This window comes from Corylus avellana, chromosome ca10 (assembly GCF_901000735.1).
Source record: "Corylus avellana chromosome ca10, CavTom2PMs-1.0".
Lineage (NCBI taxonomy): Eukaryota > Viridiplantae > Streptophyta > Magnoliopsida > Fagales > Betulaceae > Corylus > Corylus avellana.
The window spans coordinates 20,998,427-21,023,538 of NC_081550.1; the positions used below are offsets into that span (position 1 = coordinate 20,998,427).

At 33.8% G+C, this 25,112-nt stretch overlaps 2 protein-coding genes across 6 annotated transcripts; both read right to left on the reverse strand.

Moving 5' to 3' along the window:
* Positions 1-2,347: 2,347 nt before the first annotated feature.
* Positions 2,348-4,942, reverse strand: LOC132163782 (ankyrin repeat-containing protein BDA1-like). Its single transcript, XM_059574157.1, has 2 exons — positions 3,790-4,942; positions 2,348-3,604 (listed from the first exon to the last, which is right to left on the reverse strand). The coding sequence occupies exons 1-2, from the start codon at positions 4,162-4,164 to the stop codon at positions 2,753-2,755; spliced, it is 1,227 nt and encodes a 408-aa protein (XP_059430140.1). The 5' UTR covers positions 4,165-4,942; the 3' UTR covers positions 2,348-2,752.
* A 5,043-nt stretch (positions 4,943-9,985) lies between these two features.
* LOC132163775 (disease resistance protein RPV1-like) lies at positions 9,986-23,419 on the reverse strand. Of its 5 annotated transcripts, none has more exons than XM_059574151.1 (12): positions 22,963-23,419; positions 22,120-22,618; positions 17,661-18,759; positions 17,193-17,477; positions 15,371-17,095; positions 14,701-15,293; positions 14,012-14,597; positions 12,722-12,787; positions 11,889-12,011; positions 11,017-11,131; positions 10,489-10,629; positions 9,986-10,404 (listed from the first exon to the last, which is right to left on the reverse strand). In XM_059574151.1, exons 1-6 carry the CDS (start codon positions 23,057-23,059, stop codon positions 14,745-14,747), a joined length of 4,254 nt encoding a protein of 1,417 aa, XP_059430134.1. In that variant the 5' UTR covers positions 23,060-23,419; the 3' UTR covers positions 9,986-10,404; positions 10,489-10,629; positions 11,017-11,131; positions 11,889-12,011; positions 12,722-12,787; positions 14,012-14,597; positions 14,701-14,744. The 5 variants fall into 5 exon arrangements, with proteins under 5 accessions (XP_059430134.1, XP_059430131.1, XP_059430132.1 ...); XM_059574148.1 differs by having other exon boundaries at positions 12,562-12,787; XM_059574149.1 differs by having other exon boundaries at positions 12,103-12,787.
* Between the last annotated feature and the right edge of the window lie 1,693 nt (positions 23,420-25,112).

Below are 25,112 nucleotides of genomic sequence, written 5' to 3' on the forward strand. Positions count from 1 at the left end.
TTGGACCAATAGCAACAGTTTTTCATTGATTTTTTAAAAGTTTAAGGTACAATTTTTTTTTTTTTAAATCAAAATATATTTCATAATACCTCCTCTTACTTTTTCCTATACTATTAAAATATTATTTCTTTATAAAATACAAATTTTTTACTTATCTTCACTTCTTTCACAAAATCTCAACACAATCCTAATTAAAAACAAAAAAAGAAAGAAGAGAGAAAAAAGAAAAATGTTTAAATTAAAATAATGTGTAGGAAATCACTTTAGGTTTCATGCACATTGGAAAATACTGTAGCAACTATTGAGGATTGGTTAAATGTAGGGAATCTAATGTGAGTAGGTTTTAATTTATAATTTTTTTGAAATTTTTTCTAAATATAAAAGAAGAGAATGACCTATAAGACATCTGCTATTAGTGCTCTTTAGGGCTCCGTTACGCATTGGCTTGAAATTGTAATAAAAATTTATTAATATGAAGAAAAAATAAATAAGAATGTTTGGTATAAAAAAAATTTCACTGTAAGGTTTGTTATGTTTTCGATTTTTTGACGTGTAATCTTTTAGTTTTGACTATAATTTTACAGAACTATATATTCTATGATTATAAGAATTTTTGTACTCTTGAACACTATTAATAAAATCAGATCAATTTTTCCTAAAAATAAATAAATAATTAATAATACTTTAATTTCCAACGTCCAACAACCAACTACTTCCTGACTCATTGTGATTAATTCGTCCTATTTTGTAGCTTTGACAGTAAATGGCAATAAAGACCAAAAAGTCTTGTTTTCACATTTGTCATTAATTCGTTCAGGCTCATTTATGGGGATGCAAATGTTGGTGTTGAAATTAATAACACTTTTCAATGTTCAACAACCAACCAATTCGTGATTAATTCGTTCTAAATGAACGGCAACAAAGACCTGTCACATATATATATTGCGCGCGAGACCAAAAAGTCTTCATTTCACATTTGAGATTATCAGTTTCTTTTTTAATTTCTAGTTTTTATTTATTTATATAACTTTAAGAATTTGTTTTAATTTTATGATGAATATCTTTGTTATTAGGAAATATTAACAATTTTTTTTAGTAGTTTATTAGAGACATTAACATAATTAGGGTGGTCCTGGAAGGAGATGCTCTCTAAGTAGTGTAGGCCCTTTGGAAAGATGAAAGGAGTTGACGTCGGTATGGGCATCTTACTACAAAAAGTTGAGATTTATTGACTAACAGTTAGTGACGTGTCATTAGCAACGTGTGGCGGGTCAAAAAAGGGGTGTCATTATTAGGACTTTAATAACGTGTCAAGTTTAACACGTTATTAAAGTTTACAAAATTATTAAAAACAAAAATAATTTTTTTTTTTTTTCTAATAATATCATGGAATCTGATTTTCCAAAACTCAAACCCAGCAGCAAATCAAAATTTATTTATTTATTTTTTTAAAAAAATTGTTTACATGGAAGCAAAATGTTTTAAAATTTTCAATAAATCAATCAAAATTTTTGAACTGGAATCTAGTTTTGAACACATGCATAATTAAAATAGCAATTTTTTAAAATTTCTCCTGCATCACTTAGGGTTTATAAAGGATAATTGAATATTGGAAAAAAATATCCTTTGTTGAGGCATATATTGAAGAAGTGCATGAGGAGGCTGCACAACAAGCTTCGAAAGATGGGGTTTTCCCTATTGTCATTGGGTCTTTCCTTTTTCAGTGTTGTACTTTTTGTATTGAGTATGTGTGAAACAAACGGTGAATTTCGTTTGAGGAGTACTGAATGCTGATCAAATTTTAGACGGTTAAGGTTTCAACGTAAAAAATGTTATGGAGACATGAGACCTGATGAATAGAAGAGAAAATTATAAAATGCCAATTAGAAGTAGGTCGAGTAGCTATGCTCTTTTAAGAAAAATATAAAAACAAATTCATTCATCTCGACATTAATAGTTGATATATATACTAATGTGTTTGGTATAAAAGATATTTAATGCTTAACGGCTCTTGGTCTTGATCTCGATTATGGAGTGGCTAGGAAATAAACCAAAGAGAAAGTATTTCTATTAACTTAAGATTTATTTATTTTTTATGTGGATTTCAATGTTGAAAAGAGTCAGAAGGCTTTTTTTCTTTCCATTAATATTTGTCTTTAGCCCAATCAAACATTTTGTTCTATATAAAAAAATTTTAAATTAAATCATACTTAAAAAACACCTGCGCATATATAGCACAGGTTATATGCTAGTAAGAATTAAGATGAAGTTTTTGTAACATTAGTTGTTAAAATAACTGCTTAACATAGTAGGTTGAAAAAGATAAAAGAAAAAAAAAAGATAATAATAACCCAAGAAACATTCATTAAAGCTTACTAATACAACACACCAAATTCCCCTTTCCCCATGTACTTGACTTTGACAAAAGAAAAAGTATCATTCTTACTGGACTAGCTCACACGACTTCATATTCTTCTTTGCTTCTCACACATAATAGTAGCACCATGGTCTCCTTTTATAGGCAATCAAATGCGAGTTCTCCTTTTAGTGGGTACGATACGAGAAGATTAATGTAGAGAGAAGCCGTGGGGAAGGTTTGGTTTGTGGAGAAGGGGGCTAAGATTGTGTAGAAAGAAACAAAGCAACAATTAATATATAATTAATTAGAGGAAAAGGATGGATGGCGGGTGAGTAAGAAAGAGAAGGTTTGCGGTGGCACTTATATATAACTGTACGTGTTGGGGAATTAGCATCAAGCCACCGACATATGCATGCTGTGCGTGACAAACACTTTCACTCTATATCGGAAGAAAATTTTGAGTCTGAAAATACTTATCCAAGGAAGTAAATAAACTGGCAAAAGCAAAACTGGACCAAGAACGCCTAGAATAAGAGTACTTAATAACGGAGTTGAAAAGCAAAAGCCATAAGAGAGGATTAGAAGGAGGAAGAAGAGCACGATTCCATGAAAATCAGGAGGGAGGAGGAAGAAAAGTGTAAAGTTTGATAGGTAAAAGGTTAGAGCGTTACACCAAAGGAACACGTCTCCAGCTAGGTTTCTGATTGGTTTAACTTTACTACTGCTAGCGTTGAAGCGGGCAGTGCAGTTGAAGTACTGATTGGCACCGGTAGCGTTGATCGGATTCTGGGCTGTGAAGTTGAATTGCTGATTGGCCCCGGTAGCGTTGACTGGGGCTGTGCAGTTGAACTCATTGTATTGCTTATCTGCAGGGCTTAGTGCTACTTGGTAGGTGACCGTTATTAGCAATGCAGCAACAACCAACAGGGCATTCCGCTTCTCCTCTGTTATAACTTTTTGCTGACGACATATTTTTACGCCACACTTCTCAAGAGTTTGGATCAAATTTACACGACGTTGTCGATGCAGTACTATGAGAGGAAATAATAAGGAATATGCAAGTCTATATAAACATATTAAGCAATATCCAAGTGCAGTTAAACATCTGGCAGGACGTTTTCGTCGCATGAGCATATTACTGATCCGTTGGTTGTCCACCTTCGCCAAGATGTCAAAGACCGTATCACCCTCTAAATTCTTGGCATCTAAATCAACAAATCCTGTATCCAGCAACAACGACACTACCTGCAAGACGTAGACAAGTAGAGATACATAATTACTCATCCAAACACTCGCCCCAAGAACAAAAATAAAAACAACTATCACACGACCGAAAGCTTAACTAAAAATTTTGAAGACAATTTTTGGAGATTGACTCCTTTGCACAACATATACCAACTTATAAAACTTGAGTGGAAATTAGGACTTGCCTCTGGTTGATTTTTGGATACTGCAACGTGCAACAGAGAGTTGTGTTCTTCATCCTCCCAATGTAGCAGTTTGCTCTCCCACGATGAGGCATCTTTAAAGCAAACTTGCCGAATCCATCCTAGCAGGAGTCGAAAAGCTTCGAAGTTGTCATATTTCAAGGCTACATGCAGGACATTCTCGCTTCGAATTGTCACATCTTCATAAGACTTCGGGCAGCCTTTAGAAAATTTGGTTAAAAGTTCGATGTTTCCCATTTGAGCTACGTAATGAAAAGGAGTCACACCCTCCTGTCCTGGGACATGAATAATGTCGCTATCAACATCAAGTAGCCGCTCCACCAATTGGGTTTGGTTATTTTGCAGAGCATGGTGCATGGGGAGAAGCCATCTTGATTAAGCTTTCTAACAAATGAAGGCTTTAACCTCATTATCTCCATAGCAAACCAGGTGTGCCCTGCAGACGCAGCTATGTGTAAAGGAGTCTCAACAAATAGAATGCCTTCGATTCTGTCCAAAACATTTGCATCTTCTTTTATCAATGCATACAATGCATCAATGCTTCCTTGCTCAGCAGCATCCCTCAAACGCTCATCCATTCTCAAGATAAGATAGTTATAGTGATAGTGATAGTGAGTCAGTGACAGTTAAATTAAGGAGATGGTTTTAATGCTTTATAATACATAAATGACCAGATTGGGCGTCCACCTCGATATATATTTCTAGGGTTTGGATCACATCTGCACACGTCACTCAAGCAACGAGTTTACGTTGTTTCCCAACAATGAAGCGTAAAGGGCATCCCGTGCGCTTTATTTATTTATTTTTTACATCTTAATTGGAATCTTATGGGTTTGTCCACATTAATTAGCTTTTGTTTGGGGTTTTTTAGTGTCTTTGTCGGCAAAAACTAATCTGCTATATAATTTATTATTATATAATCTCTAAACTAAGTTTGACTGAGATGATTAATGAAAACGATAGAAATCCTTTTTTCTTTCCCAGTGAAGAGACTTCGGATCCACTAACAACTTAAGTTTTTTTTTTTTTTCGGTAAGGCAATGCTATTTATAGTAACGTTTCTCACTATAATGCATTTTCAATTTTATTCTATCTTCTAATTTAAGACGGTTCTTAATTGACAAATGAACGCAGTGGTGACATCCTAAAAAAAAAGTGTCAAATTTAAAACAAGAAAACGAGCTTTTCAAACCAAACTGTTTAGAATCTAGTTTTTTATTTGTTTTTAATTTCACGAGTTATTTCCTTTGTCAATGAGGGAATGACAAAGGAAAAATTAAGGGAGTGATAAATGAAAAGAGAAATGCTAGGTGCTTTTCTTGTGTCCTCTCCGGGTGAATGAAAAGAGCACGCAGCATGCTCAGCACGCCAATACAACTTTTTTTTTTTTTTTTTTTTTTTTGCATTAAAATATTAAAAAAAATTTTTTCTTCACGGTGTGCTAAGCACGCCGCGTACTCTCAATCAAGACTCGTCCTCTCCTCATCCTAAGTAGAAATTATTTTATAATATCTTGTGTATTTTTATAACAATCACTCTTATTGTCTTATATGCTGATGTGTCATCTCTCATCAATAAAACGTGACAAAATTTGGTCTGTGTTAAGACATTATATATATTTTTAAAGAAAAAACTCCCCCAAATCCATTAGATCAGAAAAGTTGATAGGTTAATCAATACAGAGAATCCAGACGACGTACAAAAAAGAAGAGAAAAAAAAAAAAAAACGAAGATGAAAAGAACAGGGGAACCTCTCCACAGTCACCAGACCTACAAAAATGAAAAAGAAAAGGGGAACCTAAGGGAGACTTGAGAGGAGAGGTAGGAAGTATTCCTATAATTAATAAGCATTTGCATCCCTCCTATCAAATCAAATAGACAGACGGTTAAAGGAAACCTATTCCAGAAACAACCCAAGAAAACCTATTCAAACATTAGCAAGACTCTTCCCTTCTCCCATTCGGTTAAATAGAAAAAAGGCACAAAATTTCAAACTTCACCCATTTGGTTAAAAGAATACCCAAAAACCTTGAAAATTTAACAAGATAAGCTAAAGAAAAACAGAAAATGAGAGCAGAGAGTGATATTCACAACAAAAATTGAGCGAGAGTAGGGGAGAGAAGAAATACCCAAGGTTGGAAAAATTAAACACCGAGCTGATTATTGTTTGGACACCGAGAAACACAAGGACCAGAGTTGGGCCAAGGTCTGCCACCCCAGCACACCGATAGTGGCCAAGCCACTGTGCTTCAATCCGCACCACGATTTTCTGGAGAGGGAGGGAGGGAGGAAGAGAGGGGGGCAAAGTATTTTTGTTTTGTAAGACTCAAACAAAGCCAGGGGCCTTTGAATTTTGAATTTCTAATTTATTTATAGTAGCATATTTTAGGCTCTTTGTTGTAACGGACGGCTTAGATTTGCAGAAGTGTTGGTTGGCAATTTTACACTTTTTTATTATAACTTTTGTAATATTAACGAGTGAATACTTTTGTCAATTTGTAGGACCCACGTAGTCATTTTCAGTTTTGGTAGCTTGCGAACTTCTCATGTAGGCTGTGTTTGGCAAAGGCTGGACCAGACCGGACTCAAAAATCAAAAAAAATTATTCTCAAAATTAATTTTAATATTTTTACTTTTTACTTCACATTAATTACTTTTTATTACTATTTAAATAAAAAAATTATTACAAAACAATTTTTTTTACTTTTTTATATAAAATATTATTATTATTTTTTATTTCATATCAATCAAATTTACTATAATATCATTTTATTTTATTTTTCCATTCTATCGCCAAACACGCCCGTAGGAATAAGGAGGAAGTTTGGAGTGAACAGAAATGTCAAAGTATTCACATCTCTTCACGTGAATGGAGCTGCTGATGAGAAGATGCCTTTTAGTGGAGGCCACCTCATCTGCAGCGCTAATTATCTTTAGACTTCTTCCCATTGTGGTTGGGTCAAGTCAACATATCCGATAAAGACTACATATATCCAGCTGTGTGCTGTTTGATGATGCATAGAAACAAAAATGGTGCACAATAACCTCGCTTCTTGTGCTAACTATTTGCATAGACAACACAATTATTTGCAAATTGCAACCACTGATTCGAGTTTTCCTTGGATTCAAGTAGATAGCTCAAGTAGTCAAGTGGTAAAGATTTTGATTTCCTTAACAAGTTGAAAGATTGTGTAATAAGAGTAAATAGGACTGGCTGTCACCATCTATTGATTGGTTCAATAATTGGACTTTTTTTATACTTATGAAACCTTTGAGCTTCAATATTTACACCTATTGGGTATCAACTTCAAATATGGTGATTTGTAGCATAAGTAAGATTTAGGAGGGTGTTTAAGAATAAACAGAATTTTTTTAAAAAATTTGGAAGGGAGAAGTTTTCTTTAACCTAATCTATAGTATTATCACTTATTTTTTAAATATGTGAGAAGTTTATAATTTTTTTATAAGACTACATTTCTCCCATATTAATTAAAAAGTCATAGAAAAAACACATAATAAATTTATAGACCGATTTAAACAAAATTCTTCTCACTCAATTTAGACAAAAGTAGGCTGAGCTCCTAAACACGTGTCTAGAGGATTGAGGTTGTCTTCTCGTGGATAAAGGTGTTGATGAGTAGATTAGTGGGTGTGTTTGCCAAATGACTAGAAAAAAGTCCGTACTATTTTTCTAAAAATTAATTACAATATTCTTCATTTTTACATCATATCAATCATTTTTTATTATTATTCAAATAAAAAATCACTACATAACAATTTTTTTTTTTTTTTTTAACATTTTCATACGAAACATTTTTATTTTTATTTTTTCTTATATTAATTAAATCTGCTAAAATTCCAGTTGTGTTTTTAGGGGTGATCATGCGGTTGCGGTTAGTGCTTACTGGCTAAAACCGCTAAACGCAACCGCTTAAGTGGTTACTAGCTAGAACCGCTAAACGCAACCGCTCAAGCGGTTAGTATATTTTACTAACCACTTCCGCTAACCGCAAAGCGATTAACCGCCTAAGCGGTTAACCGCCCGGTTAGCGGTTAAGCACATCCGGCTAATCGCTTTTTTTACTGACTGCTTTTGGGCTTTGTTTGGGCTTTCTTTTTGGGCCGAATTTGAGAATTAAGCTTTTTTTTGGGCTCACTTAAAATTATTTTTTTTCCAATTATTATTATTATTTTTGCCTTTTGGTCCAATTTTCCGTTTTGGGCTTACTTTGCCCCTTTTGGCCTTTTCTATGCCTTTTTGGCATCAAAATATACACTATTTTACATGCATATAGTTTGCGATATACCACATTGGGCTTGCTCCAAAATGAGCCCATATAAAAAAAAAAAAATGTAAAGGGTACCTAAAAAAACCAAATGCTATCAGCTTTTAAAAAAAAAAAAAACACATAATTATATGAAAATCATCAGGATGATCAAATTCCTAACCCAAAGTAAAACTCTAATTTATCAGGATGAGATGAATATATAAAAGTGCAAAACTACGTCGTTTTGCAATTCTATATTATATAAAATTATATATATATATATATATATATTAAAAAAGCAGTTAACAGTTAGCGGTTTGTAAAAGCAGTTAGCAGTTAGCAGTTAGTACGGCTAGCGATTAACGGTTACAAAGCAGTTAATAAAAACCTCACGAACACACCCCCTGTGTTTTAATCTACTTCATTTTTCAAGTTCTTTGCAAACACACCCATATTCTTTCTCTTCATCCAATGCTTTGGTCTTTATCTTCTATTATTATTATTATTATTATTGTTTTTGTTTTCTTTTGATGCCTTAGTGGAGACCATGTCATATGTAATTATGTAGCGCTAATTATCTTCAAATCTGCCTCTTCCGTTGTCTTCATGTAATGCTTTGGGCTTTTTCTTCTGCTTTTTCTAAAGCTACCTAGTGCTTTTTCAAAAGTAGCCTTTTTTATCTTCTTCTTCTAATACCTTAGTAGAGGCCACGTCATATGTAATTATATAGCGCTAATTATCTTCAACCTTGTCCCTCGTGGTAGGGTCAATATATCGGATTCCTCGGGCAATGTATCAGTCCATCGTATGGTTCTCAGCTCTTTGGATGATGAATTGAGTTCCTGGAAACTGTTGTGGAAGCTTAGATTAAATGCTTGGCCAAAGCTTTTTTTTTTTGGAATCTCTGACTCAGTTTATCAATAGAAAAAAAAAATAATAATAAAAAACAAAATTTCATACTATTTCTCTCAAATTCTTCGAATTCAAATGGACTCGCACACCATGAAGGCAGGCGACATACTCATTTGCTCTCTTCTCAACATATCCCAAGAACATGTGCCACGACTACTTATCTAAAAGTAGTAACTGCAGTAGTATACACCCCCGCAAACAAGCTATCACGAAGATAAAGACACCTTTAATTCCAAAATCTAAACTCTTTGACACAAAAAATCGGTTCCTCCAGCTTATATAACACGCGTCAGATATGCTGAGCGCCAAATAAACCAACTCACATATTCTGCCCCTTTGGCCTCCAGCGAAAAATTGCTATTGCATCAATCCATGGTCCAATTAACTTAATATATGATGCATAAGATGATCGACATTAGTGTGTATTTATTATTTATTCATGTGTATTTTAATTTTTTTTTTCAATAAAGATTGAACTTTTCCTTTAATAAGTTATTTTTCTATATGCTTATTTAAGCCAACCAGAGTTAGTTACTGAATCAAATGAAATATTTCTATAACATATTATAGCTTAAATGCAAACTCAATGTAGTTCTCCATAATTAATAAGTAAAAATAAAAAAAATAAATAATAAAATAAAATCCAACAGGGCAATAAAAAAAAAAAAAGGTTCATAGCAAAAACGAAGTCCTGCAATTTGAGAACCCAAAAGAAACAAGAAATATATATTAACTAAAACAATTCACATTAACTAAAACAATTTCCACGATTAACTAAAACAATTTCCACGATTGTCTACAACAAAATAGAAGAAATATATATATATTTCAATATTTGATTTTGTAAATAAAATTTTTTTCCATGGTATCGCATTCTCGTACAACTTTATTGAAGCAACTCCAATAGGATGCTCATTATTGTGAGCCCACTAGCGATGCCAATCCAGTAACATATCCTATCAGATGCAAACAGGTTCTGGCTAAGCTTTTAATTGAACTTGGATTTTCTGCTAGGGAAATTATTTCAATTTGTCATCCATAAAGGCTAGTAGTTCATTTCTCTAGCAAAATTAATTAATTCATACTTGTTGTTTACCGAAAAACCAAACACATAATACAAAAACATGTATCAGTTAAGGTTATGCAGTCTGCAATGCCGGTTCACCAGTCCAATCAATGGCTGTCCTCTCTGAAAATGCTCTCCCCAAAATCTCAGGTGTTGGAGCTCTGAAGTGGAACGAAAAGAATTCACTTGCATGGTTCTATAAACAATCATGGGTATTCATCGTAGACAGGATTCACACCATGGAGATTTGGCGGCAAAGTCATTTGCCAAACTGCACTAGCATATAGACTCCGCAAACCAGTCATCCAACAATCAGGAACAGGGAGGGAGAAGAAATGTAGGCATAGACTCCTACAAGAAGATAAAGATACCTTTTAACTCCAAAATCTAGATTATGCTAATATAACAACCAAACACCAAGGTTGTAAAACTCACCTTGCTCTACCTAAGATCTACGAGAGCCAATGGCTGCCATGCTTCCTAGATGCTTGTAAAGAAATGGATCTCCCAGTTCCATGTCATTTGCTCCATTGGCATGACCTCCACCAGCTCTAATCGATGTGATAGATATTTCCCCTGCCGCTTTGCAACCTTGAAAACTCAAAAGGAGGCATATTAAAGAGCCAATACCAAAATTGCCAGCCAAAGAGAAACATAATAGCATATTTAGTTATGCAAATACCATGGCCACTCAAAATCCAGATCACTATTTCAATCATGATAGGAAATCTCATATTAGGATTGCCATCTGGCCGAACAAGCATCTTGGGAAATCAACACTGCAATCAACAAATACTAAGCATCAAACTATTTTTTCCACCACAATTTTAATGGTGGTAGCCCCTGGAGGTTTGGAGTAAAAAGACTTAATTATCAGGGATATCTCTGACTTCAATAGTTTGCTAGGAAGATTGCTAAAAAAAAAAAAAAAAAAAAAAAGTTGGTCGTAGCTATGTAGCTTACCTGAGCCAAAGTTGGAATGGTTGGTTTTCTAGTATTTTCAAGAAACCCACTGCAATCAGCAGTGGCAAACACATCCTGCACAGAAGGAAAGCGTAACCACTCATCAACACCAATCCTGTAAACACGAAAAGGATTTGTTAACTCGTCGTAATGCCTAAGCTTTTTTCAAAGCATGCCTACCAATTTGAATATCAATAACAGAATTTATTATGAAATTGAGATATAACAAAACATGATGGCATCCAATGGAAAACCTAATTAATCAGAAAATGAACAAGAAAAATGTGATGTATAGGAGGCAAGAACAATTATTTTCAAGTCTAAAATTGACAATTTACCTGAATACTAATACTGAAATCCAATTATTGATTTGATGCTTGAAGGCATTATCATATGGTGTCAGGGAAAACGAAAGCAAACCGTCTTTCCTAAGCAACTACAAAAAGATTTCCAGAATTTTCCAGCCAATTGTCCCAAGAGTTAAGGAGACCTCATATGGGACTGAGAATGATGTAGATGTGAAAATACAGACTAAAGGGAGAAAGTTTGTAAAGAGAAGAAGAAGAAAGGCAAGAAGAAGAACACAAATGACTACATCTTTATTCAGTGATTTGAATGTTACAAGTGAGAACGATATATAAGGATATAAAGGGAACACATCCCATATATCATGACGTGAATCATGGGTTGTGATGGAGAGTAATATGCAATTCCATGAACATGGAGTAAATTATGGGATTGTTGCCTTGCTTAGATATGCTTGACTTGATCAGATTTTATCTTCTAATACTCTCCCGCAAACTGATGGCAGAAACTTCCTTCAGTTTGATTAACAAAAACAAATAATTGGCCGTTTGTCGGTTGAATCTTACCATAAACCACCGGGGGCGGTCGGATCTCGCCACAAAAACACCAAGGGGAAGACGAATCTCAACGTAAAATACCAAGAAGCAGTCGGATCACGCTGCAAATTTCCAAGGGACGGTCGAATCTCCCTGCAAAACCAACAATGGATAGTTAGATTTAACCGCAATGACCAAGGGTTGATGTCGGTGCGCGGTAAATGCGGAGGAGTGAGCTTGCAACCTGTAACTCAACAAACATATGTGATGCGGCTAAGGTGCTTGATGAAATGACTTAGAGAAACAGCGGAAAAGAAACTAGAACGACGTTAGTCAATTTATTGCTCTGATACCAAATGAAAATACAGACTAAAGGAAGAAAGTTTGTAAAGAGAAGAAGAAGAGAACACAAATGACTACATCTTTATTCAACGATTTGAATGTTACAAGAGAGAACAATATATAGGCAAATGAAGGGAACACATTCCATATATCATGGCGTGAATCATGGGTTGTAATGGAGAATAATATGCAATTCCATGAAACATGAATGAGTAAATCATGAGACTGTCTTTCCTAACCAACTACAAAAAGATTTCCAGAATTTCCCAGCCAATTGTCCAAAGGGTTAGAGAGACCTCATATGGGACTGAGAATGATGTAGAAATGCATTGTCATGAACCAAAAAGAACTAGTAACTAACCTTCCACCTGGAGATTTTGGAACTTCCAAAGAGTTAAACATAATCTTCCACAACGAAGATTAGACAACCTTTCAATTTGAGAATATGCAACACACAGTCGACAACGGCATTTTTGAGATAGAGACAAACAAGCTCTTCCCATTAATCATGTATCTCTTACCTTTGTCAACTGTTTAGTAGCATAGTGCCTGAGGCCATCATCAAAGGAAAATAATATCTCGTTTGCCTGCAAATCCAAGAACAATTACCAATTTGTCATATGCAATGTTAAGCTTCCACGGATCCAACGTGTCTGGTCCATCAGTAACTCACAGTGCACCATCAATTATCCAAGACCAAATTTTTTTACAATTGAGCCTCTGATGAAACTCTAAAATCCAAGATTATTATAGACCCACATGTGTGTTACAGACTATTTGTTGGAATTATCAAATTATTCAAATATAATAAGCAAAAGGCAATTGGTTTTCCCTTCAACTATGGTCATGAAATTAGTTCGACTTTTTCTTATTTCGCAGATTGTACCCAACAAGAGACAAGAGTTGGTTACAGAATCAAATGGAATTCTATAACTTATTATCGCTTAAAAGCAAACTCTATATAGTTCTACATAATAAATAGGAATAACTTCACTTTAAACCTTTAAATTACCACACTACTTGAGAAGGCCCCCCAAACTTCAAAACCTCTCAATTTGGACCCTTAAACTTTCAATTGTAGTCAATTTAAACCCTTCTGCTAAATTTAGCCATTAACTTTCCTGATTTACTCCTAAAATGACCAATATATTACGGATTATTTTATTTTAATTTTTTTAAAAAATTTTAATTTGGAACTAAAGGTAAATTTTGAATTGTATAAAAAAAAAAAAAATCACGGGTACAAATGTCATTATCCCACTTTTAACATTTAAAATCTGACAGAGGGATTCAAATTGATTGCAATTGAAAGTTGATGGGTCCAAAATGAGAGATTTTAAAGTTTAGGGGTTTATCAAATCGTGTGCTAATTCAATGGTATAAAGTGAAGTTACCCTAATAAATAAGAAAATCCAGCATGGCAAAAAAGAAAAAACAATTAATAACAAAGGAAGTCCTGCGATTTGAGCACCCAGAAGAAACAAGAATTCTCCAAACAATTTACTGCAATACAAATTGATGCCGTAACATTAACATTAACTAAAACCCTCAAAAAATATAGCCCAGTACCTCACTGCCCAAAAAGACTACATATTTTTTACGGAAGAATAAATAAAAATTAAAAATTTACATACAATTTTTCCATACCCATATTTCACTTCAATCAAATTTTACTCTTTCTTTTTTTCATCATTTATTTACTATTCAATCAAACTTTCTAAAAAGAGCTTTTTCACACAATGTTCACAAAAAGCAAAAAAAATTGGAATTTTCCAACAATTTAACAAACTCGACAAGGAAAGTTGACATACCAAATGAATATCGCCATCGTTGCCCGTAAAATTGGAAAAGAAGAAGTAATACCCGGGTTCCCGAGAGATATGGCGGGTTGGATAATACTAGTTGGTTCGGCGATGGACCTGAACTCCAGCCTCCTGGGTCCCACGTAGGTGGAGGCCAAGAGGGGCGTGAACACCATGTGGTTCTGAGGAGACACGCATACGATTCGTAGAGCTTGGTGTGGCGGCCCTTCATGTGCTGAAAACGGGTTCAGTGCTCTGTTTCCGGGTTTGATGCTGGAGACTCGGATTAGGCTTCTAAACCAAGTCATTGTGAGAGTGAAAAATGAAAAGTGGAATCTCAGTATTGGAATCATTGAACCACGCCATACGAGATTTTGAAGATGAACAAGGCATTTGTAATTTTTTGGCTCTAGACTCGAGTTCCATGCTAGATCTTTGAGTGGACGAGTCAAGAGCTGGAGCGGAGGTGAGGAAAGAATGCGTGGCAACAGCTTAAGGCAGATAGATGCGGTCTGCGAGGGAAATTGAGTGATAGCAAGAAATGGTTTCTCATGCATTTCACCAATTCGCTTTTTTAACAACCACGACTTTCTGTCTACAAAGAAAATAAGAATAAAAAATAAATAAAATAATATATCATAAAAAATAAAAATAGAATAATTAAAAGGGGCAGCAAGGGATATGGGATATGTGGCTACCATATACTTGGGGGGAATTGCGGTCTGAATTTGGTGAGGGATGGCTACAATCGTGAATCCTCCTCACTTTCAATTTCAGAGATCTCATCACCATCTCTAACACTTGGCTCATCACCATCAAGTACAAAATGAATTCCACACCTCTTCACTTCCACAAGTTGCGGACAGATGACGACCTCTATTTCATCCCCACATTTCATCTTGAAATTTAGTAAGTGCCGTAAGAATACGTGCCACTCCATCACTCGTGTAAGTATATGATCTTCAAAGACATCATAATCTAGTACACTTGTTATAGCGTTACAACTTCCCACCCAACACCTGTGATTGGACTCATCTCTAAAACTCCTATTATATAATCTCCAACTGAACCTCCCATCACCCAACGCCGGTGATTCCTTGTTTGTTGCATAAACAATACTTAAAAGCACCTTGCTGACTTTACTGCCAAACAAAAACGGAGGTACACGGAAAGATACTGAAGAACCCATTGCTTGATGGCTAATCCAATTTGGAATCTCACTTCCGGGGAGGACACCATAAATACAACCAGAATCATAACGATAACCACTGTCATGTCTGAGGCACATCACCTATTTCAAAAAAGTCTTCGCATTAAAAAATGAGAGAGAGAAGAGTAGAGAAGAGAAGAGAAAAGAAGAGAGAGAACCTGGACAACACTATTTATAGATTCCAATGACAGATTGTTGCAGTTTCCCATCTGAAAAGTAAAGGGTGGACGTTGCAACCTCTCCAAATTTTGAATCTCAACCAGTTTGCAGCAATTATTAAGGAAAAAATTTGGCCTGCCCCTGCTGCGATTTTTACGGATGAGATTTAGTTTTTCCATGCTGGTACTTTTAATAATGTCTGCAGATCTTGAACTCTCATTCGTCAGAATTGAGATTCTTTCCAATGATGTGCAGCCATTTGCTGTCAATTCTACTACACTTCCAGGAAGTGCAATTGATTGAAGACTAGTACACTCACTCACATCCAATGTTAATAAGTTAGGAAGGCAGCTGATGAAACTAGGTGGGTTACGAAAATTGTTTCTTGATAATTTCAACATTTGAAGTGAAGTTAAACATTCAAATTCATTGCGAAACTCATTTTCAGACAAATTGCGATTACTGAGATCTAGCTGTATCAATGAACGTAATTTAGAAATAGGCACCAAACTCATGCGGTTGGAGCTATTGGGTGATATCCGTGATGGGGATGCTCCTCCACATCTCGGTAATATTTCAAATACGAGATTGCTAAAATCACCAAAGTAATAATATGGGTCAACAGCAATTCTATTTGCAACAAACTCCTTTAAATCCTTCATATTCCCGCACTGTTCCGGTAACTTGTCAGGTTCAGGGCAGTTAGACAACTCAAGAGAACATCTTTTTAAATTATAAATGCTACTTGGAAGACACCTAAGCTTCTTGCACCCTGTTAAATCAAGTGCTATAAGACGTTTTAAATGTCCAATGGACGCGTGAATCTCAACCAAACTTGTACAATCTTCAAATGTCATCATCTGCATAACTGAGGTTTCTAATAACTCTGGTGATTTGATAAGATATTCACATCCACAACAACTTAAATAAGCGAGATTCCTCAAAAGCTTAAAGGAGGATGGCAGTTGCTTAATAGCAGTGTACTCCAGTATCAGAATACTTAAAGCCGTCATATTCCCCAATTCCTCCGGTAACTTGTCGAACTTATAGCACTTCCTCAAGATAAGAACTTCAAGAGATTTCAAGTTAAAAATACTACTTGGAAGATTCTTAAGCTTCTTACACCTTTCTAAATTCAGCCGAAAAAGTCTTTTTAGAAATCCAACAGACTCGTCAATCTCAACCAACCGTGTACAACCTGAAAGATTCAGACTCATTAGACATGAGGTTCGTACAAACTTTGGGGATTCGATGAGACGTTCACATCCTCGAAATGATAAAGATTTGAGATTACACAAATGGTGGAATGAGGACGGTAGTCGCTCAATGGCAGTGTTCTCCATACACAACTCCGTTATAGCCATCAAATTCCCCAATTGTTTTGGTACTTTCGTAAGACTAAAGCATTTGGTCAAGACAAGAGTTTTAAGATATTTTAAGTTAGAAATACTACTTGGAAGATTCCTAAGGTTCTTACATCCTTGTAAATTCAACAAAACGAGTCCTGTTTGACATCCAATAGACTTGTGAATCTTAACCAAGCTTGTACAACCTTCAAGATTAATACTCTTTAGATGTGGGGTTTTAGAGAAGTTTGAAAGATCCTTGAGGCGTGTGCAACCATTAAGTATTAATGTCTCAAGTTGTGGGACTTGTGAGAAGTTTGGTGATCTAATGAGAGATTTGGAATTGCTGAGATTAAGGACTTTCAACTTGTTGAATATCTGTGAAAAAAATTAAAAAAAAAAACAAAAAAAGTTCTTGTTAGTTATGAATTTAACATTAATGAATAAAGAAAAAATACTATTAAATTTGTTATACTTTCTTCGTCTTCCAAACTTGTTTGACTTTGCTACGCTGCATGTCAAGAATAACAAGGTTCTCTAGATGAAAATCATGTGGGAGAGATTTCAATGTACACTTATGCCAACAAAGCCATTTCAGTGATTTCTGCGCTTTGAAGAGATGTTCATATGATCCTTTAGGATGTACATCATTGATTTGAAGTAATCTCAAATTTTTCATTTTTTTAAATGCTTTAGATTCCCAATCTACATCTTCATGTTCTGGGAGATTTAAGATGAGGCCCTCCACTTTCTTCGAACCCTGGCAAAATAGATAGTTGGATTAACATTACACAAGAATTAACATTAGTTACAAGTTATGTTGTTCTATTATTCAAATTAGGAGGCATGCATGCTTGGCCAAAAGATAACACTCTCCTGCATACTATCGTATATTATGCGTTGATGTCATATATATGTATATATAAATGCATGTACGTCTTACCGTATTATTGCGTAGTACATTTGCGATATCCTTATGAAACCACAACCTACTTCGTCTTCCTGGATTAAGAGGTGATTCTGCATAAACAATTCCCCTTCCCATATCTCGAATAAGATCATGCATTCTCAACTTATTATCTTCAATTGTCACTAGGGATCTTTGAATGAGGATACCAAGGCCAGACTCTGCATAGAAATCACATGCAAGGAGTATTTGCATGACATATTCTTTCTCCATACCGATAAAGAAACACGCAATATCGAGGAATATCACCATCGTTTCATATTCGAGAGAATCCAAGCTTGTTTCCAGTTTTTTTTTAATCTCTCCATCAAGAATTTTTTGCAATTTTTCCAATTTGCTTATCCATTCGACAACACTTTTTCCACATAAAGAAGAACCCAAAACTACAAGAGCTAAGGGAAGGCCTCCAGTATACTGCACTACACTAACTGAAAGCTCCAGGTGTTCTTTTATTGGATGGGTCATGGGGAGAGCATGCAACTTGAAAAGTTGAAGAGACTCACAATGATTCAATTCGATAACCTTATATTTTTCATCTGCTTTAAGTAGATCTAGCAATTGTTTATCTCTAGTTGTTACAATGAGTCTACTTCCCAGACCAAACAATTTGAAATTTAATCCACCTAATGCGTGTAATTGGTCTAAGTGATCCACATCATCAAGAACAACTAGAACTTTTTTGCCTTGAACTCTTTCCTTAATCAAAGTGATCCCTCTAGCAACATTGGAAACATTCCAATTCTTCTTGTGCAAGATATCATAAAGAAGTTGTTTTTGTAAATGAATCAAACCATTGAACTCTTTTGATTTTTCTTTAACATTGAATAGAAAGCTACTTCCTTGAAATCCATGACATATTTCGTTATAGACAGCTTTTGCTAGGGTTGTTTTGCCTATTCCACCCATCCCATAGAAGCCCATAATGCGAACGTCATTTGTTTCAAGATTTAATAAAGCTTTTATGTGTTCAACACGAGAATGCATTCCTATTGGGTGTATGGCGACATCCAAGTGGGCGATGTTCACCTTACACAAAACTTGTTTAACAATCTTGCCGATGAATTGTGATTCATGCCTGACCATTATAAATCAAATGGAAAAGAACAATAAAATAAGAACATAGAGAGGAAAAGAATAAATACAATTATGACTCACTGGCACCATAAAGATAAAGATGTTATCATGATCTCAACCATATAAGGCCAATACGCCATGACGAACAATTAGATTTTTTTTTCAAATTTACTGATAATTATCATTCAAAATATTTCAATATAATTTATTCCCCTATTGACATGCCATATAACAATTATTTTGGTTTCTTAAAGTTAGCATAAAGAGCCCATTAACGGTTTCGGGCAAAGTATGGTTACAATTTCATTCCTCTCAAGTGTAAGATAATTTTTCTAAAAAGCATTACAAGACTAGATAATTCAAGAAAAAAAGTATCTCTATATGCCATATCTTGATATACTGACAGAGTGGGCATGGAACAGAAAACCCATCATTTGATTCAACTCAAACACTAATTTCTTTAACTCATAATTAGCTTAATGTTATTTATATGGAAAAGTTAACATGCTCCCCTCAAACTACTACACAATTGACAGTATCTCCCAAAACTTTCAATTGCGACATACCTCCAAATTACCAAAAAATTATTAATGTCTTCCTAGTGACAAAAATACCCTTAATGAAAAAAAAAAAAAAAAACTAAATCTAAAAATTTAAAAAAGGATGAAAAAAAGGGAGTGGAAATTTTTGAATTAAAAAAAAGTAAAATTATTTTTTTCTTTTTTGAAAAAAATATAAGGTTAATTTTGTCTTTTTGCTGCCCTTGGGGACATTGAAATTTTTTTTGGTATTTTGGGGAGGACATAAAGTAGAAGATGCAAGTCTCTGAATTTCCAAATCGTGAAAAACAATTACAAATGATAAAGAAAAACTGCAAAACGTAAGCCAATAATATTTCGTTGCCAATTCCAAATGTAACAAAATAGTTTCTCTAAAAACAATTAAATTAATCACAAATACAAAAGAAAGAACTTAGGGACTGATCTTACCACTTTCTATATCATCAAATACCAACTTTTGTGTGGATGTGGCTCCGCAAGTTAGAATAGTTAAAAATTAAGGAGAAAGTTTTCACTCTTTAACTATTCGGTAAAGTCCACATTTCCGCTATCAAACTACTATCAAATTGACAATGTTTCTCTCAAACTTTTAATTGTGATAATGCCCTTCTAAATTACCAAAGCATTGTCAATGTCCCCCAATGACGAAACTAAAACTCTAATTTTTAAACTACAATAAAAAAACTTCCAGAAAAACTTGAAACTTAAAAAAAAAAAAAAAAAAAAAATCCAAGGGGCGGCCAAATTTATAAGTACCTAAAATCATATTTTTTGGAACAAATTTTTTTTTTACATAAAAAAAAGATCTTATAAAACTTGTTTTTTTTTTTTAATAGAAATGACTGTTTTAAAAAAATTAAAAATCGTTTAAAGAATTAAAACTTTCGTTTTAGGAAAATAAAGTTCCCTTCTTTAAAAACATAATTTAAAAAAAAAAAAATCGTTTTTTAAAAATAAAAATTAATGTTTCAAAAAAAATTAAACATTTCATTTAAATAAAAAAAAAAATCGTTTTCCTTTTAAATTAAAATTTTTGTTTTAAACAAAAATTAAATTTTTTTTTTCAAACTTATAAGGATATTTTTGTCTTATTGAAAAATTTATAAGAAAATTTTTATCTTTTATAAGGGCATTGTTACAATTAAAAATTTGGGAGCACATTGTCAATTGGGTGAAAATTTGAGGGGATATGTCAACTTTTCCCTTGACTATTCTTATTAGTACCACATTTTTGACACATCAAATTTTAATAATTTTAATTCTATTAAAAATTAAAATATTTAAAATCTTTTTTTTTTTGATAGGTAAAGTAATTAAAATCTTTAAAAAGCAATTAAAAATTAAGAACCCAAAGGGGGCACCCCAGTCGCTATTTTCGGAATGGCAAAAGGGTGCCTCGTTCCAAAAAGGGGTCCATTAAGCGCTGGGGCTCTTTTTACTTTTTTATTATTGTTCTTTTAAGATTTTAATTATCTCCTATTTATTTTTAAAATAAAATTTTAAACTTATTGTTATTTTAATTTGACATGACAAAAATGCTAACGAAGCACTAAAAATGTCACTTTTTTCGACCCGTGAAAGACCCGTTTCAAATCCAAAAAAAAAAAAAAGTTACCATTCCCTTAAACTATCAATCAATTGAGAATATCTTTCTTAAACTTTGAAATGGAACGTCCTCTAAACTACTAAAAAATTGCCAATATCCTTCGAAGCCAATAAAAAGACAAAAAGACGTTATGCATTTTCATTTATACATAAATATCCCTATAATTTTATTTTAAAAAAAAAAAAAGCATAAATAATTTTTTTCAAATAAAATTTTTAATATTTTCTTTAAGAAATCAAAATTTTATTTATTTATTTTTAAATAAAAATAAATTTAGACACTCCTGATTTCTAAGTTTTTATTTATTTATTTATAGTTTTTTTTTTTTTTTTTATAAAATTTTTGATATTGTTGTTTTTATTCTATTAAGGATATTTTCTTAATTTTTAGTAGTTTGAAAAAGACATTGTTTCAGTTGTAAGTTTGAGTGAACATTGTTAATTTGATAGTCCTTTGAGTAGTTTATATGAACTCAATTGTCCAAGGAAGAGATGTATGTCCACAATGACTGAAGCATTCCAAATTAATTTGAAATTCTTTTGATTGATGTATATTTGTATTAAATTTGCTTTCTTTATTTGATCAATTTTAATCTAAATTTTAAAAAGAAAAAGAAAAAAACAGACAAGCGAAATAAAAACTGCATGTAAAAGATCTAGAGCCCACAGCACAATGATTCAATACCTGATTATTATGATTCAATAATTAGAAGAGAAAAAATGAGAAATAAAACAATGAGTAAGCACAAGGAAAGAAAAAGAAAATAAAAATATATTATTATTTAACGTCATGACAAACAATTAGGTTTTATCAAATTTATTGATAATTATCCTTTAAACATATCTCTATATAATTTCTTCTCCTATTGACATAACAAATTTTTTTTTTTTTCTTCTAGTAGAAAAGGTCAATAATAACTGTTTCACGCTAAGTATGGTTACAATGTCATTACTCATGTGTACGATATTTTATCTTAAAAGCAATCCTAAACTAGGTAATTCTAGAAAAAAGGTTTGTCCATCTTGATACACCGATAAATCGGGCACATAATAGAAAACCATCAATTCATTCAACTCAAACACTAATTTTCTTAATGTTACTTTTTATCAATTTTTGTCTAAAATTCAAAAGAAAAGAAAAGGACAGGAAAAAAAAAAAAATGCATGAAAAAGTTCAAGAGTCTATAGCATATTACCCATTTCCAAGATTCCAGCCAGCACATTCTGCAGCTTCGGTAAGAGCTTCCCTCCATCTCTGCACCCTTTTCATATCAGTATGAAACCGCTTTTCATGCCTAATAAAGGCTTCTGCAAAAGTTTTAGTCTGTTTTCGGACATCCGAGGGGTCCACGTCATAAAATACGGGAAGAAGAGTGTGGCCTATGGTGTTCTTACAGTTCACGATCTCTGCAAGTTCATCAAGGCACCACCTAGAAGAAGCATAGCCTTTAGAGAAAACCACAATGAAAATCCTTGATCTCCGAATCGCATTGAGTAATTGACTAGAGATGATCTCCCCTCTATCAAGCCCCTCATCATCACGGAAGGTATGAATTCCGACTCGCTTCAAGGCACTGTAAAGGTGATCAGTGAAGTTCTTGCGGGTATCTTCACCTCTGAAACTCAAGAAAACGTCGTAGTCCCAACCAGATTGAGAAGATGACGAGGTGCTTCTTGGGATTGAGTTTGATTGGACTGAAAATGGCGACAAACTCGGTAAGTTAAGACGAGGATATTTATGCAGAGTAGATTGAAAAATGAGAAAGATCATTTACTAAACATAAATATGAATACAAATTATTTTTATGATAATTCATTATTTTTCTTCGTCAGTTCTTTTTGGATCCTCCAAGAAAAGTTACACGCTACTAAAGAGGACACGATGATGATGATTCAGTGGTATCTGAACTTAATTCCTCTAACATTAATATTGAAACAAGGCAAGCAGAAAGTTAAACCATATCATCCATTAAATGCGTAAATTATATATATATATATATATATAGGATTTGAGTTTTATTACATGCTTGAAAACGTACCGTCTTCGTTTGCGCCTTCGACGACGAGAACCTTGCGAGGCTCGTTTTGGTCCTCGGATTCTGGCTCCCGCTTCCGCTTGAAGCATCCTGGGTCCATGGGTGGTAGAGTGGTGGATAGAGAGGGATGGCGGGGAAGTTTGCGAAAGAAATCGCGGTTTGGTGGGTAAGAGTGGCGGACAATTGAGAAATGTGAGGATGTCAACAAAATGGGTTTAACGCTCAGTTTCTGGGTTTGATGTTTGATGTCCGAGACTTGGATTTAGATTTCTGGGTAACGAAAAACAGAGACTTTGGGTTGAGAGGAGGGAAAGTGAGAGAGAGAGAGAGAGAGAGAGAGAAAGGATCAGCTGAAGCTGAAGATGATCAAGAAAACCCCGCGAAATTTCTACGATCTTTCTCTTTTGTTTTAGTTTTTAGATAATTTAGATCTTACTAGCTTTGTCGGTGGTGATGACTGATTGCGTGTATTTTTTATTTTTTATTTTTTATTTTTTTGTATTTTGTTTTGTGCTTTTCCGGCGTTTAAGTCGAGGACCAATAATTGAGTGGGAGGGGTTACTTTCACCGTTTGAATAGTTTTTTTTTTTTTTGTAAGGTTTATCTCTTACCATGGTTAAATAAATTTTTTTAAAAATTTGATTGTTCATATCTAATATTTAGTCTATTTGGAATAAAACAACAAAAAATTATAGACAACAACAAAAATCATAAAAAAAAAAAAAAAATCATTTTCAAAATTTTGACCTTGTATTCAACCTGAAAAATAATTTCATTTCTTCACTGTTACTTCTCCCATCATCCTTATTCAACTTCGAGGAACAAGGATCGAGAAAGTAAACAGAATGGACAGAAATTTCAAATTATTGACATGACTCATGAGTCTTCACGTGAATAAAGAAACCTGTTGATGAGAAGACAATTAGGGGTGGGCAAATTAATCGTTACCGTTTAACCGGTCGTCTACCGGCTTCGATCGAACCGATATAAACCGTAGCCGATATGCCGATATCCTTATCGGTTAAAAAAAGTATACCGGAATTCGGTCCGGTCCGGTTAAGCGGTTCTTATCGGTTAACCGGTTAACCGATAAGAAACCGGAATTTTTTTTATTTTTTTATTATTATTTTTTTAAGTCCTAGTCCCAAAACGGCGCCGTTTAGTCTTTTAGAGAGGTTTCCAAATTCCCACAAGTAACATAGGTTTCCGAATTTGTGTAATGGTGTTGCCCATGACTTATTTTCCTTTTGCTAAGTGACTTTAATTAGTTAATACTTTGTTTATTATTCATTAATGAATTTTATTTTAATTTGGGTTTGGGTAGGTTTGATGTTTTTTTTTTTAAGTGATGGCATTTGATGAGATTTCTTTGCCTTTGGTAAAAGCATTTTTCATTAACTAGTTTTGCTAGTCTAATTAGCATTCATTATGTTAATTAGTCAATTTGCTTTGGAAAAATGTATTTTATAATATTAAAAAAAAAAAAAAATGTTGAAGTGGATCAATATAAAAAAGCTTCAATTTTTAGCCCAAAAAACAAATATTTGGGTCCCAACAAAAAGTATTTGGTCCTTAAAACAACTCATTTTTAATAAATTATTTTAGCCCAACAAAAAGTATTTGGGCTCTCAAAAGTCAAAAGAACTCATTTTTGGTTTTTGGCCCAACAAAATAAATCAATATAAAGCTCTCGGTTAAATCGGTTAACCGGTTTAACCGGACCGTTTAACCGTGTACCGTTTTAACCGAAATTATCGGTTAAAATTCTTATTGGTTCGGTATCGATTAATAAACCGTTTAACCGAAAATTATCAGTTAATAACCGATAAAGTCTTTAACCGGACCGTTTTGACCGATACCCAGGCCTAAAGACAACTACTCTTCTTTGTCTTCATCCGATAAAGGCTGCATCCAGCTTTGGAGTGGGAATCTTTACTGTTTGGTGATGCTTTCCTCGGGCAATCTTTACTGTTGACTCTCAAAAGTGTATTGTTGCCTCGTTACTTTATTAAACAGTAAACGTACGTGACTTGCTTTGCAAGCATCATCAGCTACTAAAAAAGCAACAGGGTAGCAGTGGAAACGTGGAATGCGGCATGGATTGGACCAGTGGCAACAGTTTTTCATGCCTTTTTTTTCAAGTGTAAGGTACA